At 35.8% G+C, this 12,426-nt stretch overlaps 3 protein-coding genes across 3 annotated transcripts; 1 reads left to right on the forward strand and 2 right to left on the reverse strand.

The window, feature by feature from the left end:
• Positions 1 to 1,116: 1,116 nt before the first annotated feature.
• LOC107926427 (receptor-like protein Cf-9) lies at positions 1,117 to 3,781 on the reverse strand. The gene is made up of 5 exons (XM_016857278.1): positions 3,542 to 3,781; positions 3,370 to 3,432; positions 2,928 to 2,980; positions 1,877 to 2,825; positions 1,117 to 1,353 (listed from the first exon to the last, which is right to left on the reverse strand). The coding sequence occupies exons 1-5, from the start codon at positions 3,779 to 3,781 to the stop codon at positions 1,117 to 1,119; spliced, it is 1,542 nt and encodes a 513-aa protein (XP_016712767.1).
• A 1,781-nt stretch (positions 3,782 to 5,562) lies between these two features.
• Positions 5,563 to 7,599, forward strand: LOC107926530 (uncharacterized). The gene has a single exon (XM_016857405.2). The coding sequence runs from the start codon at positions 5,588 to 5,590 to the stop codon at positions 7,349 to 7,351; it is 1,764 nt and encodes a 587-aa protein (XP_016712894.1). The 5' UTR covers positions 5,563 to 5,587; the 3' UTR covers positions 7,352 to 7,599.
• A 66-nt stretch (positions 7,600 to 7,665) lies between these two features.
• Positions 7,666 to 10,590, reverse strand: LOC107926529 (receptor-like protein kinase FERONIA). The gene has a single exon (XM_016857404.2). The coding sequence runs from the start codon at positions 10,422 to 10,424 to the stop codon at positions 7,749 to 7,751; it is 2,676 nt and encodes an 891-aa protein (XP_016712893.2). The 5' UTR covers positions 10,425 to 10,590; the 3' UTR covers positions 7,666 to 7,748.
• Positions 10,591 to 12,426: the final 1,836 nt, after the last annotated feature.

Genomic DNA, 12,426 nt, shown 5'->3' on the forward strand with positions numbered 1-12,426 from the left:
TTTAATTGTCAAATAAGTCTCTAAATCTTTGGTCAATTAAAAACCTATAGCGATTGGACTTTTACAATTTAATTATTATACCTTAGTTGAACAATTAATAGACAAAATTGAAAGACTAAACTTTAATAAATTTTATACCAACTCCGTAAATATTTTAATTTAATATTTTTTGACCCGATTTATGAAAATAGGATTTCAAGATTGCTTTTTCTGGCACTACTGCAAATTGAGCTATTACACGTGTGGTTCTAAAACTATATCATGCATGCTAAATATAATTTTGTACCTTAGGATGAACTTCTTTAGATGGAAATACTTATCAGTTATATGGAGTTTTTGAATGTTAAATTAATATAATTTTAGTCTTAAAAGCATTTAAATATGATATAAAATGTTTGAAGGTGATTTTGACTTAGTTTTAGGTGTTTTGCGCAATTTGTCTCCGGTGTCGCAACATCTAACTTTTGGTGTCACGACATTAGACATGAAGTAGAGTAATTTGTCTTCGATTTCACGACATCAACCAATGTCACAACATCCAAAGCCAGTGTTACGATATTGAGCATACTGCTTTCATTGTCGCGACATCCATTTCCTAGTGTCGTGATATTAAATCTGTTTTCCTTATACTGACCTGATGAAGCCCCGAATGATTTTTGTCTATAACCAAACTTTAAAAGAGACTTGAAAATGAACTAATCAGCTTCAAATGAGTCTAATTATATTTAAAACAAAGTTTTAAAATTGATTTTCATGTTATAGAGCGTTAGTGTTCAAATGTAACATCCTTTGCTCATAAGGTACAAGTTCATCTTGAGTAAGGGATGATCAGAAATTCGATCCCGACTAAAGAATTAATTTTTCTGGCATTTACAACAACAAAAAAAAAAAAAAGAAAATAGTGATTTTTTATATCTATAATTGAGAGCATATGGCTTTGGAATGGATATTTCTTTTTCATGTAATAATTGAAAATCATGCATGAAACTTTGCTTATAAGTAGAATATATGGAAAAGATGCTAGAAGCAAACCCTATATCATCCACTGCTAATTCTTGTTCCTTCCATTTCAATGGATCTTTCTTCTCTTTTGTGGGTTTCGCTTGATTATCTTCACTAGCCAACAGGCCTCTCAGTTGTGAAAACTATGTATCCCAAATTCAATCTAAGCACTACTCTACTTCCATAACCCATTGCTGCCATTTTCCAAATAAGTGTTGTTTCAAATTTATCAGCAACTGTTGATGGAAGTGATTCTGGTTCCTGATCGTTGCCATATTTCTTTGACAACGGAAATCCACTTAGTCCGGAGTTGCCATCGAAGGAATCATTTGAGAAAGCATCGAAACTGCACTGGGATTGTTATGAGAAAATGTCAAGTCAGTTAACTGCACTGGGTTCTTCCTTGAATCTTGTTTGACGAGAAATCCAAGGATTCAAGTGTTGCCAATTTTCCAAGTGATGGTGGGATGCTACTTGCTAAGCTATTGTGTGAGAAATTGAGCAGTATGAGTGAGTTAAGTTCTCCAACTTTTTTAGGAATCGACCCCTTGAAATGGTTGCTTGAAAAATCAATAACTGTGAAAAAGGTTTGAAATCTGACCCTTTCATTGTTAGAATTACAGAGCCTTGATGATAATCTCCTACCATGTACTTTGAACCACTTTTGTCTATCTGAATTTCTTCCATTGATTTTAAATTTTCAAATAGCTCAGGTGGGATGTGACCATTGAATGATCAATCATTCGAAGGCTGCTGAAGGAAAATGTTTCATTGAAATTTTGTATGTTACCATGGAATCTATTAGAACTTGCAAATTTGGAAGCGTGGAAATGTATCATTTATGTTGTTGTTGCCCAAATCTAAAACTTTCAACCTGTAGCAATGACTGTGGAATTGATCCTTCAAGTTGGTTACCACTGAGACTAAGTGTTCTCAAAACAATCACTGACAGCTGGTCGCTAAAAGTCCCAAAACAATCTGGAATAGTTCCACCCAACTTGTTTTTAGACAAGTCAAGTACAGAATGAAGAAAACTCAAATTGCAACTCTTGGAAGAGATTTCTCCCACCAACTCCTTGTTTGAGATTAAGAAATAACTTAGTTCCTGTGGTGGAGTTGGAAGTGGTCCTTGAAGTGAATTGGAGCGAAGGTCCAGAACAAACAGATGCTTCCTTGGAATTTGCTCAACGCTAGACAAGAAGTTCATAGAAAGGTTCAAAGTGACCAAGTCCTCCCATCCTTCTGCTTGAATTTGGTTATTAGAAAGATCTAAAACTTGCAAGTGCTTGGATACATTCAAGAAGCTTGCGAAACGGTGCATGTTGCAAGAAGAGAAATGGAACTCAATTATCATGGGTAGGGTAGAATTGACATCATTACTACACCTAGTTAATGATGGTAAGTTGTTAAATAAAAGATCAAGCGACCTTAGATTCCTAAGCTTCACATGCATGCATGACTTGATATTTCCACTCAAGTTATTAGATGAAAGGTCAAGAAAAGTAAGGTTCATGAAGTCAAAGAAAGAACTTGGAATTGTGTCAATGGGACCATTAAGTTTGTTAGAGCTGAGGTCTAGATACTCCAAAGATGGTAGACTAAACAACCAACCTGGTACTCTACCACTAAGCAAGTTTGCATATAAGTCAAGATACGAAAGTCCACTTATGTTGTTGGGAAGGGTACCCTGAGGGAAATTCCCAGAGAAGTCCATGAAAGTAAGGCTGGTGAGATTAAATGCTGATGATAGCAAGACACCGCTGAAATTGTTAGAAGGAAAAATCCATGTAAAACATCTGGAATTTGCCCTTGAAACATGTTGCCTGAGATATCCAAGAGGGTGATTTTTGTGAGGTTTCCAAGTACTGATGACCCCATAAAATCACAACGATAAAGGTTTAAGTGTTTTAAGTGTTTAAGATTACCAATTGTGCCGGATAACCCTTTTGAAAACCTTGTCCATGAAATATCCAACAAACTAAGGGGATTGCTCCAATTTGTTTCTGGTAGATAAACAATGAGATTTGGATTACTTTTTTAAATGATGTTTTGAAGATATGGAAGATGGAAAACCTGGGTTGGAAATTTCCTTGCAAATGACAGTTGAAAAGAATGCTTCAATGAGACAGTCAAGTTAAGGAAAGAATAAGGTACAACCAGAGACAAATCCATACCGTCAAGGACCATGTTTTCTAATTTTGTAAGGTTATGGACAAGCATGTAAAAATCATGGTTCCTAAAGAAAAGATAATTCAGACCGAGATCAAGCCAAACTAGTTCTGACAAAAGAGAGATTTCAGGTGGGACAAGACCTGTGAGTACAGTGTCAGAGAGAGAGATTGAGATAAGTTAGACTCCTCAACTTACCAAACGCAGATGGAATTTCAGAGTTGCCGAAATCATTGCCGGTAAGGTTGAGCCAAGAGGGAACTGTTTGATTGGAGAGAACCAATTAGTCCCCTACAACAAAGATCAAGGCCAATCACATTGCCTTTCTTGTTATCACACACCACACCCTCCCATTTGCAACAGTCAGTACCTTCATCCCAAGAAGTCGTCTTATGAAAAGAAGCAATGTGAACTCGGTGTGAACAAATACTAATGGAAATGGAAAGGTTGCAATGCAGAACTCTGTTGGGGACGACATAAATGTGTTGGAGGAAGAGACAAAGAAAGGGATAACATTAGCAATGAAGAGTTGAACAAGCCCAAAAGGAATATTTGATTTGTTCAATATTTCTAGCTGGCCTAATGTTGAAATAGATGAAACAGTTACCATTGTTGGGATTTAAACATTTGTTCAATTTTACTTTGTTAAGTCAAAATGAAAAGTCGTTGATCACTTCTGCAATGTGCCTTGCAGTATATTTTCTGGTGTTGAAGTGTTGGTAAATCTTTTTATGTATCCTGCAACACATACCGACACAGTCCTAGTCAATCTTTCTCCCATGAACTATGATAACCATATAAGAATTGGCATAGCTTCTAAGATTCAACAATTCAATTAAAGATAATCAAAGATCATTTTAATAAAACATCATCTTATTGGACAATTCACATGGTGAAAATAAACAAGTAAATATGATATTTATCTCTCTTGCTTAATACCGAAGCCATGTAAGCCTATAAATAATCAGTTGACTTGTAGGATTATTGAGAAAGTGATTGTAACATTTGGTTCATTTAAGAGAGAATTATTGTGAGTGCTTTGTATTTTTACTTTTGTGTTATTTATTTTTTACCTTTAGGTAAGGCAAGTATACTTGAATGAAGCTATAATTATTCGAGAGTTAAAGATAGAAAGTAAATAGGTAAAACACGAAAAATATAGGTTAAATTTGAATTCTATTAGTAAGTCTTTTGTCCTCTCTTTTTGTACTTGTGCGTGCCAAACTGTGTGATAAATGTATGCACACTTCACTTACATTTCTAATCATTCATATATATATGTATATATATTAAAAAAAAGCTTAATTCTTAAGTTGGTACCTAAATTTTGTTGTCACTAGTGGTATCCAAACTAATTTTATATTCCAATATTTACTCCAAAATGTTATATTCATTAAAAAAAATTAACCAATATTAAACTGCCACATCATATAAACTTTAAATTTTATTTTTTAATTCTTTTATTTTTCTTATTATCTTTTACATTAATTATCTTTCTTTATTTTTTAATGCCTAGAAATACTAGCAATGATCGAAATTTGCCTCCCAAGGTCGAGACACAGACAATTAATTCTATTTTTGAACTTTATCTCATGCTTATTCCACTAGATGAGATTGAAAAAGTTATTTCATTGATCAATATCAATATTTTTAGAACTAGACCGAGAATCGATCAAGGTACTGGTCTAAAGATAAAAGTTGAACCAATGGACTTGCAAATTGATACAGATCAATTGAACCAAGCTAAACAACCAATTGGACCAAAAAATTATGAATATTTTTAATAATTTATTTTATCAAGCCAAAAAAACTAATCAAATCTGAAATTGGTAGCTTGATTGGTTCAACTATCAGTTTAGTTTTGAAGAAAGAAAAAAAGAAAATATACATGAGAGAAAATAATATTTTTTTGTCTTTTTTGTCACATGACAATTTTTAATTAGTTATTTTTTAAAATATACTTAATGGTTTAACTAACGATTGAACTAAGAAAGATACTGACTTGAAAAATAATAGCTTAAACACCACTTGTGATAAAAAAAAATTAGGTACCAAAATGAAAAAAAACATAGTTTAGGTACTAATTTGTGGGTTAAGCCTCTTTAAAATAGACTGGCAGTTTAATTAAAGGAGGTACCAACTTGAAAGAAAAAAAATTAATTTAAGTATCACTTGTAGCCAAAAAAAATTTAAATACGAAGATGAGAAAATGAATACAGTTTAAATATCAATTTATATATTTTTTAATAAAAAGAAATTGGGCTTTCATTTGTTATCGGGCCGATAAAGAAAAAGCTAAATGGGCCTTAAAACCATCTAATAAAACTGAATTTCTCTCCCTAAAACGCAGCGTTTTGGGGGTTTTAATTAGGTGAAAAGAAATCCGAAATTTTTCTTTTGACTTTCGCAGCACAAAATGCAGCCTCAGAATCTCTCCTTCTCTAAAATCATAAACCCTTCCTTCCTTCTCTTCCCTTCCCCTAAACCTTGCCTCTTCGCTTCATTTCCCCACCAGAACCGCCCATTTTCGTGCCAATATCCTCCCATTCTTTCCGTTCACCATCGAGACATCCGTGCATTTGCCGGCCGGAGCAAGAAGAAACCGGGGGACCAATCTTCGAGTCGACTCGAAGGAAATTCAGAGATAAGGCGCGTGGCGAGGCAAAACGCGCGTCGGAAACAGAAGAAGCGAGCCGAATCACTCTTCTATCGGTTGAAAAACCCGGGAAAAAGTATCCATGCCGATAACTTCACGGAAGAAGACTTGGAAGCAATCGGGCTCGGTTATGACCGGATGGTCCGGTTCATGGAAAAAGACGACCCGAATTTGAAACACCCTTTTGATTGGTACAAGTATGGTGAATTTGGTCCCTATTCATGGCGTGGGGTTGTTGTTGGGGAACCAATTCGAGGGCGGTTCTCGGATGAAAGGGTCACAATGATAGGGGAAGTGAAGAACCATGAAGAATGGGAGAAGATAGAACAGTTCGAGATGGCTTCAGAGTTTGGTAAAAGACTGGAAATGATGGATAGAAATGTTGGTTTTAGGTATTTCTGGGTATTTGTTAGGCACCCAAAATGGAGGATCAGTGAATTGCCTTGGGAACAATGGACTTTGGTTAGTGAAGTAGTCCTTGAAGCTAAGAAAACTGAGAGGTTAGATAAATGGAGTTTGATGGGAAGATTAGGAAACAAAGCTAGGTCGTTGATTACACAATGTGCAGCTTGGATGAGACCAGATATCATTTATGTTAAGAAGCCTGTGTATCAGTGTAGATTCGAGGGTCAAGATGAGTTCTTTAATGCATTGATACCGTTTCTCGATCCGAAAACAGAAAGGGATTTTTTGTTTGAGGTTAAAAAAGAGGATGGGAGTGTGGAAATGTGTAGTTATTTTGAAGGATTATGTAAGATTGTGAAGGTGAATCAAAAGGCTTTTGTGGATGATGTGGTGAAAGGGTTTGAAAAGTTGAGTGAAGAAGGGAAGTCTAGGTGTTTGGGGTTTTTATTAGGGAATCATCCTTTGCCTCTTTTGCATCCTTATACAAAGGAATGGAAGGCTAAGTTGGAGGAGATGGAACTCGGTTGTGATGCCCCAGATGATGATGAGGATGTTGGTAGACATCGAGAGTCGGGTGAGATGCAGTTCACAGATTGGATTGAGGATGATTATGGTGGTCGTGATGATGATGACGACGATGATGATGGAGAGGAAGCAGAGGATCAAGATGATGTAGTTTTGGACATTGAAGATAAGGGAGACGAAGAATTAGGGACCAAAGAAGAAGAATCGGATGAAGAAGAGGATGAAAAGTATTGGGAGGAAGAGTTTCAAAAGGCATTGAGTAGCTCCGATAGGATGGAAAAGATTGTGAAACGAAGTGTTGAGGTAACTACAGAGCTCTACAACAAACAATTAGCAATGCTAGCTGACAGAAAGGAAAGGATTATGGAAGATGGAGATGAAACTGAACTAAGAGGTAAAAGAGCAAAAGTGAGACCAGAAGAGTGGAAACGGGCAGGGATCGGTCGATGGAATAAGAGGATTAAGAAGAGTAAGATCCCACCTGAGCTGTTTTTGCGAGCAGCTGTTCGACCATTTACATATAGGAATCTTGTGAAAGAGATTGTATTGACAAGGCATGCCATATTGGAAGGTGAGATTGGTAGGAAAGATTAGAATACAATGTAGATGACCAGAGACATACATGATAAATATGTCTATTGCTTTTCCAAGCTTGCATTTCACAACTGTTAAGCTATTTGTAGAGGTGTAGTTAATGTATGTTGTAGAAGTAGAACAATTTTGATCAGAGTTGGAGGGAGTCATGAGCTTAATGTTTGCACAGGTTTATTCTATCTTGTGTTAATTTTACAATGTAGAATTTCATGTTGATGCTTCTAGTGAAATGGACATGCTTTTTGGCACTGATTTGTCTTGTGTTTCTTATGATATAGAAGATATTTGGAAGAATGACAATTTGAACTTTCAAATTTATAAAGAGATGGAGTTATTCTATGCTCCTCTATTAATTAGTTCTTCTATTTTAAGCATCATGATTTTCCAACAGTTATTCCTATCGTCCTTGAGGATTCTTAAGCTCAGAGAAGACCGCCCCAGAAATTAAAACTTCAGAATATCTGGTAGCTGAAATATTTTCATCAGTCGGTGCGACGCTAAACCTACTAAACCCTTCACCGCTTACATCTGCGCACTCGAAGACATGAAATCTTGGGGCATCATCACCATCCCCTGCATGTATTTCAATCCCATCTCCTCCAAATTTTATTTCCTCCTCAGCACTTTCCTGCAACTGCAGTGCGAACTCAAGGCCCCACACCACATCGTTCATCGATGGCCGTTTGATTCCCTCATCATGCAAGCAACTTATTGCAACCTCAGCATATTTCTTCAAACACTCTGGTGCAACCTTACCTTTCAAAAATGGATCAATAATTTGATAAAGGGTTCCATTTCGATAGCATTCTTGAGCCCACATTGCTAAACTCACTTGTCTTTTTTCTGCTAACCGATTGATTGGTGGTTTAGCACATAAAACTTCACATAACACAACCCCAAACGAATATACATCGGATTTTTCAGTCAACTGTTGTCGACGGTAATACTCCGGATCCAAATACCCAAAACTGCCTTTCACCAGTGTGCTAACATAGGCTTTAGACATGTTGGTTGGCCCAACTTTGGACAATCCAAAATCCGAAACTTTAGCCACCCATTTTTCATCCAACAAAATGTTGGTGGTCTTAACATCACGGTGAATTATTATATGATTTGCCCCACTATGGAGGTATTGCAATCCACGAGCTGCACCGATGCAAATCTCTAGTCGTTGTTTCCATGGAAGATGAGGGTTTTCAGTGTTGTAAAGATGATCACGGAGGGTACCATGAGCCATGAAATCATACACAAGGATCATCTCATTATCATCATTGCAATACCCAATTAAAGAGACTAAGTGGAGGTAACGGAGTTGGGAAAGCATCTCAATCTCTGTCCTGAACTCAAGGGCCCCTTGTCGGGACTCGGGATCTAACCTTTTGATTGCCACCGGGGTTGCACCACCATTGATGAATCCTTTGTATACACTGCCGAACCCTCCAACGCCAATTATGAACATAGTATCGAAATTGTTGGTGGCCGCTTTGATCTCAGCTATTGGAAACAGGCGACAAATATCAGATGGTAGGTATGAGCTATTGTTAGACTTGATGGACTTGTTGCTGTTGGAAAATTGGCCCCCGGATGCCGAGCCTCCATAACTAGAGGTTACATCTTTGACTCTCATCCTGCGCTTGATAATGAAGAAACATAAGAGGGATAGTAGAACAAATCCAGATATTCCAAAACCACCACCAATAATTGTTGCTTTCTTCTTCTCATGCTTCCCATGTTGACTCGATTGTGGAACAGTTATAGGAGGAGTTGTTGGCTCAGGGTCAGGGTCAGGGTTAAGCCCACCTAGATTGCCGTTGTTGCTTAATTTGAAGATTTCAACCCCGTTGAGGATTGCATCTGAAAAACGGGTTTTCCACCTTGGGGCAGGGTGCAAGGCAATGGAGAGATTTTGTTTCTTTTCATTTCCTTTCAGTCCCATCCCAACTACATAATCGTTATATGTTGGGACTCCTTTTCCACCACTCCGGCTTATAACATCCATGTCAGTTTCTGCTGTTATATTGGCTATGAAGATCTCAAAAACTCGGTCCCCTGGTTGTGTTATCTCAATCTGGAACTCACAAAAATGTAACCTAACAAAATAATTAAACCCTGAATCAACAGGGAACTCCCAAGTCAAGTTGTAATGTTCATTTAAAGTAGAATTCGTCCCCATTGTCCAAGCTGTTGTATAGACAACATCCGGTGCAGAAAACGATGGCTTATCATCACTGTAGTTAAGATTGATGCTGAAATTAACAGAAAGAGCACCTCCTGCAGCTTCTGTCCGATAATCATCATCGGCTGACCAAAATCGGTACATGCCAGTGTCATCTTCGGGAGAGATTTGCTTCCCACCTACGTTGATTCGATTCATCAACTCAAGGGCAGTGTTGTTTCCCACGGTGTATAAGCTTCCCTGGCTCTGGCCTATAAACTTGACCCCTTCATCATTAGCTGGTCGATAATAAAGATCATTCGGCATGGAAACAATTTCAATCCCGTTTACGAAAGCATATGAATCCGAAATGTCTGGACTTGGAATAAACGTTAAGTTTAACCCCTGACCTCCCTCAAGGTTAACACAGAACTCTTTGATAAGCGTTTCTTCACCTTGAGCATGAAGAGTAGCACTGAAATTCTTGAGAAGGGTAATATCACCAGCTTTAACGGAAAAGAGAGCTTTGGAAGGGTCAAAGCTTGGATATGAAGTTGGAAAGAAATACAAGCGAATAAACTTTTGGCCGGATGTAAGGGGAATTACGTAGGTGAATTCAGAGTTGGAAGCCCGAGCTGTGGCGAAGGGGACTTGACCAAGACTAGAAGGGGGTTGCTGGAATGCTTTCGAAGACACTGATTTATTGTTTTTTGATTCTACAAGGGACAACTTTGGCATACTATCTCCAGTCCAAACCCGGCCACCTAGACCAATGTTGTCATTAGGAGAACCACAGTCAATTGTGATGTTCTCTGTAGGGGTGAAAGGAGGAGGTGAGTCACCGGCAACGTTGACGGTGGTTGAAATATCGAGTATGAGGAAAAGATAAAGTAGGTTTTGGATGGTTGAACACTTCATAGTAGAGAAAGAGAGAGACTACAAAATGAAGAGAGCAAGTCTGTGAATGTGTTAAAAACCAGTGGGCTTATACAAAACATAATTCCCACAAACTCGTGAAAAGAGAGCATGATGAAAGTGGGATTGTTTATGATGGATATTCCACTTAATTTCCATGGCTATATATCACCGTAAATTTGACGAACATTGCTTAATGTCAGACTTTAAATAGCTGCAACATAATTCCCACCAACTCTAGAAAACAAAGTGGGATTGTTTATGATGGATATTCCACTTAATTTCCATGTTCACTTAAACCAGCTAATAGGATAGGGTTAATATAATACTTGCCCCCCAATGTTACACCAAATTTTCATGTTGGTACTTAAAGAATTTTTTTTATCAGTTAACCCATTCGTTAATGATGTGGCGTGCTCTCAGTGCGCCACGCCACCCAATTCCTATTGCCCTGAAATTAATTCAAAAAATAGGAAAAAAATGCAAAGAATTCTAAAAAAAATTTAAAAATAAGAATTATATAAAAATCCCAGAAATTAAAAAATATTTATTTTTATTTTTTAAAAATACATAAAATATAAAAAATGAAAAAAAATATGGAAAGTCATATAAAATATCCAGAAATTAAAAAATATAATTTTTATTTTTAAAAATACATAAAATTTCCATTTTTTTGTTTTATTTCAGGAAAATAGGCATTAGGTCCACGTCATCTTTTTTTAATGTTGTTAACAGCTAGGATAAATTAATAAAAATTGAAACTTCAAGTGCCAATTTGATAAAAAAAAATTAGGTACTAAAATAGTAATTGAGTGCAACTTTGGAAGGCAAATAATACATTAACCCAATCAATAAGGTATGATGAAAGTGGGATTGTTTATGATGGATAGTTAGCGCAATTAGCAATAAGAACAGGATCTGATGGAAGTGGGATGGTTGATGTCATGATGGATATTCCACACACGTTGTCTTGTCTCTCTGTATTCTACAACACTAGCATTACTCTTTCTCTCTTTTCTCTTTCACACGACCACAAGTAATCTCAATTCTCAAGTGCTCCCTACACATACGCAATTTATAGTACGGTGGCGTGTAAATTTTAGGTAAAATTAAATTAATTCGGTTAATCGATTGAATTTGGTTAATTGATCGGTAAATCGAATTAATTCGATCGGAAGTCGATTAATAATTTTTTAAAAATTTGATTAACAGTTAATTCGGTTTAAAATCCAACAGTTAATCGAATTAACTGAACTTAATAAATAATATTATGATATATAAGTATTCGATCGGGGTTGGTCGGTTCAATTAATTTTTTAGAAGTGTAAATTAATCGGTCGGTTAATTCGGTTAATTTTTTATATGTTTTATACTTGTTTTAATTAAAAATAAAAAAAACATAACTTAATAAATAATATTATAATATATAAGTATTCGGTTGGGGTTGGTCAGTTCAGTTAATTTTTTAAAAGTATAAATTAATCGATCGGTTAATTCTTTTTATATGTTTTATACTTGTTTTAATCAAAATAAAAAAAAACATATAAATTTTGGTTAATTCTGTTAACCAACCGAATTAACTAAAAAGTTCGATTTAGTTAATTTTTTTGAAAAAATTTCGATTCGGTTAACGGTTAAAGGTTTAAAAGGGTCGATTAATTCGGTTAATGGTAGTTCAGGTCAATTAAACAATTGAACACCCCTGTTACATACACCTTTTTAAGCAACATTTTAGTTCAAAAGTAGAAGTTTTTTTTTTTGAGTTAGATATTATTAAAAGGTCCTATACCTTTGAAATTTTGATATTTTAGTCCCTATATATTATTTTTTTTATTAATGGCAGCTAATGATAACTAGTGTGACATTAAATCAAATCAAAAAATTTACAAACAAATAGAATAATGTGGCTTAATTATGATTAACGTGGACCAAATTACAAATAATTTAAAAACAATAAATATGTACAAAAAATAGAATTGAGAACAATTTGGGATAAAAGTAAAAT

The sequence above is a fragment of the Gossypium hirsutum genome, chromosome A07 (assembly GCF_007990345.1).
Source record: "Gossypium hirsutum isolate 1008001.06 chromosome A07, Gossypium_hirsutum_v2.1, whole genome shotgun sequence".
Taxonomy (NCBI): domain Eukaryota; kingdom Viridiplantae; phylum Streptophyta; class Magnoliopsida; order Malvales; family Malvaceae; genus Gossypium; species Gossypium hirsutum.